General features: G+C 43.9%; 1 protein-coding gene and 1 non-coding gene across 2 annotated transcripts in view; both read right to left on the reverse strand.

Moving 5' to 3' along the window:
- Positions 1-4,755, reverse strand: part of LOC131991014 (ribonucleoside-diphosphate reductase subunit M2-like) — a 5,012-nt gene extending 257 nt beyond the window's left edge. The window contains exons 1-10 of the mRNA XM_059356292.1: positions 4,510-4,755; positions 3,758-3,823; positions 2,850-2,996; positions 2,446-2,562; positions 2,222-2,355; positions 2,000-2,094; positions 1,772-1,905; positions 1,562-1,666; positions 1,359-1,472; positions 1-161 (exon numbers count right to left, since the gene is read on the reverse strand). The exon at positions 1-161 is cut by the window's left edge and continues 257 nt beyond it. Coding sequence (XP_059212275.1) covers positions 9-161; positions 1,359-1,472; positions 1,562-1,666; positions 1,772-1,905; positions 2,000-2,094; positions 2,222-2,355; positions 2,446-2,562; positions 2,850-2,996; positions 3,758-3,823; positions 4,510-4,599 — 1,155 coding nt within the window. The 5' untranslated portion in view covers positions 4,600-4,755 and the 3' untranslated portion in view covers positions 1-8. The remainder of the gene's footprint in view (positions 162-1,358; positions 1,473-1,561; positions 1,667-1,771; positions 1,906-1,999; positions 2,095-2,221; positions 2,356-2,445; positions 2,563-2,849; positions 2,997-3,757; positions 3,824-4,509) is intronic.
- On the reverse strand, positions 263-401 carry LOC131991750 (small nucleolar RNA SNORD94). The gene has a single exon (XR_009396182.1). It is a non-coding gene; the product is annotated as a small nucleolar RNA SNORD94 (small nucleolar RNA).
- Positions 4,756-5,346: the final 591 nt, after the last annotated feature.

A 5,346-nucleotide genomic window follows, 5' to 3' on the forward strand; every position in this document is an offset into this window, starting at 1 on the left:
GGTTCCTCTCAGAAGTCAGCGTCCAGCCTGAAGGTGTTGTCTGAGGGTCCTGACATCACGCCCATCCTCTGGTACTCTCCCACTCTCTTCTCAAAGAAGTTGGTCTTCCCCTCCAGAGAGATGTTCTCCATGAAGTCGAAGGGGTTCTCCACCCGGTAGATCTACAGAACCACACCACCAGAACACAGACGTTAGATACAGACACACAGACTGGTGATGGACTACAGCCAATAATCAATAATCAGTAATAAATGCTGTCTGGTCTGTTCAGACTGGCGTCTGTTTCGTGCTGCTGTCGTTCTGTCAGAGAACCACTCGTCCTCCAATCAGAACGTCTGCAGCAGCACTCAGCCCCCATCACTGGCTGAGGTCCGTACCCCTGCGCCTCTCATCACCACAGACCCTCAGACTACTGGGACCACTACTGGGTCTACTGGGACCACTGGTCTACTGGGACCACAGAGTCTACTACTAGGACACCACTAGTGGGTCCACTACTACTGGGACCACTGGGTCGTCTACTGGGACACCACTGGGTCTACTGGGACACCACTGGGTCTACTGGGACACCACTGGGTCTACTACTGGGACCATCAGCGGGTCTACTACTGGGACCATCAGCGGGTCTACTACTGGGACCATCAGCGGGTCTACTACTGGGACCATCAGCGGGTCTACTACTGGGACCATCAGTGGCTGTTTCCCAAGGAAGGATCCACAATCGACTGAATCTGAAGGACTGTCCCAATGTCCAGGATCCTCTAGAGGACAGAGTTCTTATGCACAAATCCAAATCCTATAATGCTTTGCGCACACCGCTCCAACAATGGGGAGTGTAGAAACAGTGACGCTGGCGGCACAATATGATTTTAAATATAGAAGTATTTTCAGTTCACACTGAAGTTTTGTAAGTTATGATAATATTGTGTTCATATGCAAGCAAAACATAAAGAAATGCCAGAATATTTATCTAAAATATAATAAACGTCATCTTAATACATTACTAGTTCAGTTAATTAATGTGTCTCAGTCGCTAAAGTCATTGTTAATTATTTTATATGTCAGATGAAGATGCAAGTGTAAAGTATATTTAGCTATGCCATTCAGAAGATTTGTTCATTATGTTAACAGGGACTGATAGAGTGCTCTAATAATTTATTGTTATTTATAAATAACTGTTTTTAAACTGCAGCGATTAATTTACAAATCCATTAGTGGTCATTACAGTAAGAGGAACTTCTCTGGCCTCAGCTCTGGAGGACACAACTGAAGTAACGATCTATGTCTTTGGGATACAGACAGGGTCTGCTACTGGGACCACTTAGTCCCCTACTGCTTCTACTGGTTGTAGTGGTTACCTTGGTGAAGCCCAGCTCCAGCATCAGTCTGTCGGCTACGAACTCGATGTACTGCTTCATCAGGTCCCCGTTCATCCCGATCAGCTTCACCGGCAGAGCCTCCGTCAAGAACTCCTGAGAACAAGACCAGTAAGACCATTAAAAACAAACCAGTGGAACCAGTGAGACCATCAGCAGACTGGAGGACAAAAACCTGGACCCACCTGCTCGATCTCCACGGCGTTCTTGATGATCTTGGTGACGGTTTCTGCCGACGGTTTGTTCACCAGGTGTTTAAACATCAGACAGGCAAAGTCACAGTGGAGACCCTGAAACCAGAACCAGAACAGAGTCAGGACCAGAACCAGGACAGAGTCAGGACCAGAACCAGGACAGAGTTAGGACCAGAACATGTTGATGTAACTAGTGATCACCTCGTCTCTGCTGATGAGCTCGTTGGAGAAGGTCAGGCCGGGCATCAGGCCTCTCTTCTTCAGCCAGAAGATCGCAGCGAAGGAACCAGAGAAGAAGATTCCCTCCACGGCGGCGAAGGCCACAACTCGCTCTCCTGGAACCAGAACCACAAAGACCTGATCAATAACTGAGACCTGATCAATAACTGAGACCTGATCAATAACAATCAACAGGAAGTATCTTGTTACCGTAGTTGGCGCTCTTGTTGCCGATCCAGTTGATGGCCCAGTCGGCCTTCTTCTTCACACACGGCAGAGTCTCGATGGCGTTGAACAGGTATTCTCTGAGGGTCAGTGAATGCACCGTCAGACCACAAACACACCACCAACATTAACTAGAGAGTGAGGAGGAGCATGAGGAGGAGGAAGAGGAGGAGCAGCAGCAGCAGGAGGAGGAGGAGCAGGACTGACCTCTCTTTGGGCTCCTTGATGTAGGAGTTGATGAGGAGGCTGTACATCTCTGAGTGGATGTTCTCCATGGCGATCTGGAAGCCGTAGAAACACCTGGCCTCCGTCACCTGGACTTCCTGTGTGAAGCGCTCCACCTGGTGGTCACAAACAGGAAGTCACTTCACACGTCAGACCGCCAGAATAATGGACCGCCTGTCAATCACAGACACGGGGGCGGGGCTTACCAGGTTCTCGTTAACGATGCCGTCGCTGGCGGCGAAGAACGCCAGAACGTGAGAGATGAAGAACCGCTCCTCGTCCTTCAGGGACTCCCAGTGCTGCAGGTCCTTGGACAGGTCCACCTGAGGACACACCAGATATATACTATTAGAGAGTACTACAGGTCCACCTTCACATACACACCAGATATATATATATACTATTAGAGAGTACTACAGTACTACAGGTCCACCTGAGGACACACAGACCATTATACAGTACTACAGTAGGAGTAATAGAGTACTACAGGACCAGTATAAAACATTACGTCCCTAATTCAACTTTGTGATAAAGTTCTGGATCCTACAATATGTATGTATGTGTGTGTGTGTGTGTATATATATATATATAGTAGTGGTATGAGTTTTACCTCCTCGGCGGTCCAGAAAGAGGCCTCGGCCTTCTTGTACATGTTCCAGATGTCGTGGTACTGGATGGGGAAGATGACGAAGCGTCGAGGGTTTTCCTTCAGCAGCGGCTCCTCCTCTTCCTCCCTGCTGCTGCTCTTCTTCACCTCCTGACACACACACAGTTTACTACACACTCTACAAATATACACACTCTACTACACAGCTTTGGGTTTAAATAAAAAAAAAATCAATCAGCTTCAGTCAGTTTTACATCATTGAAAACATGTTAACTGACCATAAAAACTGCTTGATGTCGACTGCTTCTATTAACAGTTTAACAACATTTCAATAAAAATATTGAAGTGAGTTACAGAAAGAAATCAGAAGATGTACAACATTTAGTTAATTATTCTAATTGTTTATCGTCATTAATAATTTACATTTTCTGGCCTTTTGTCTCTTTAATTTGAGAATTTGATGCTTTTCTTTGTCACATGATAAACTGAATAAGATGCATTATAATATACAGGTCATACTGATGTAAACATTAAACACCAGCAGTAATGAGGAGGAGAGAAGAATAAGGAGGAGGGAGGGGAGGAGAGGAAGGAAAAGGAGAGAAGGAAGGAGAGGTGAAGATGAAAGGAAACAGGGTGGTTAGTAGGAGAGAGAAATGAGAGGAAAGAAAGGAGAAAAAGAAGGGAGGAGAGGAGGAAACGTAATGTTTATCTAATCAGCTGCAGCTTAATCCTAATAATAATAATAATTAATAATATAATATATAGGTCACACAGATGTAAACATTACACGTCAGCTGACGTTAACAGCTGATCGTTTGGCGCCAGATCTGCTCTTTGGCGCCACATGAACACAATAAAAGAGACAAAATGACAAAAACACAAAAGCAGACAGAACCACGTGGACTCACCGGAGAGGAGAAGATGTTCCGGGCGGTTTTGGTCGCCAGGACCCGGGTCGGGTTGAGACTGGGCGGCTGGAGGAAAGAACAAAGAGTTTGAATGAATAATAATAATCGGCTTAAAGAGCCGGTTTAAAGGGAATAAATGCAGGTTTTAAAGAGAATAACTGCAGGTTCTAAAGAGAATAACTGCAGGTTCTAAAGAGAATAAAGCAGGTTCTAAAGAGAATAACTGCAGGTTCTAAAGAGAATAACTGCAGGTTCTAAAGAGAATAACTGCAGGTTCTAAAGAGAATAACTGCAGGTTCTAAAGAGAATAAAGCAGGTTCTAAAGAGAATAACTGCAGGTTCTAAAGAGAATAAAGCAGGTTCTAAAGAGAATAAAGCAGGTTCTAAAGAGAATAACTGCAGGTTCTAAAGAGAATAACTGCAGGTTCTAAAGAGAATAACTGCAGGTTCTAAAGAGAATAACTGCAGGTTTTAAAGAGAATAACTGCAGGTTCTAAAGAGAATAAAGCAGGTTCTAAAGAGAATAACTGCAGGTTCTAAAGAGAATAAAGCAGGTTCTAAAGAGAATAAAGCAGGTTCTAAAGAGAATAAAGCAGGTTCTAAAGAGAATAACTGCAGGTTCTAAAGAGAATAACTGCAGGTTCTAAAGAGAATAACTGCAGGTTTTAAAGAGAATAACTGCAGGCTCTAAAGAGAATAACTGCAGGTTCTAAAGAGAATAAAGCAGGTTCTGTAGTGTTCTGTCTCCTCACCGTGTTCTCTTTGTCCAGCGACATGTTGCTGATGTCTCTGCTGAGGGACTGCTGGTTCTTCACGGAGAGAGCAGAGCGAGTAGAGAGCATGTTGGTCTGCTGGTTCACGCGGACAGATCAATAAAATATAAGGACAGATCAATAAAATATAAGTTAGCTGATAAAAGGTTTAATGTAAACTAGCGAGCAGCGGAGAGAGACTGGAGCAGGCTGCTGCCGCTCAAACGCTTTATATTGGAATCTTGGCGCCACAAGGGAGCCGGCCAATAGGAACGCAGCTCGTGCTTGGCTCTTTAAACTGACGCTGCGGCGGAGCCAATCAAGTGGCGAGCCGCGCTCACGTGACCGGGGGGATTCAAAGGGCTTTGTCTGAGCAGGGTTACGAAACTGAGCGCAACACCAGACGTTACAAAACTACTAAAAACACCGTTTACACAACCAAAATATGAATAAAATACGAGTTAAACACAGTCACATAAACACAATAAGTACACAGCACATAGTTAGATTTTAATATATTCTTCGTAACTCATATAAAGGGCGGCATCAATCAGCACTGGTACATATTTTGTGAGTTACAAAACTGACCGTAACACCATGTTACAAAACTATGGAAATAACCGTTTACACAACAAAAGAAATAAACATTTATTTCACATTATAAACCGTTAAACTGTCGTTATAAAATAGAACAACAACGTTAAAAAATACACAGAAATCGCTAAAAATAAAAAAACTGACTTCCGTGTTGAGATATTGTGAATTTAACATTAAAATAACGAGTTAAAATGTCACATAAACACAATCGGAACACAGCAAATAATTCGATTTTAATAT

The sequence above is a fragment of the Centropristis striata genome, chromosome 18 (assembly GCF_030273125.1).
Source record: "Centropristis striata isolate RG_2023a ecotype Rhode Island chromosome 18, C.striata_1.0, whole genome shotgun sequence".
NCBI classification, from domain to species: Eukaryota; Metazoa; Chordata; class Actinopteri; order Perciformes; family Serranidae; genus Centropristis; species Centropristis striata.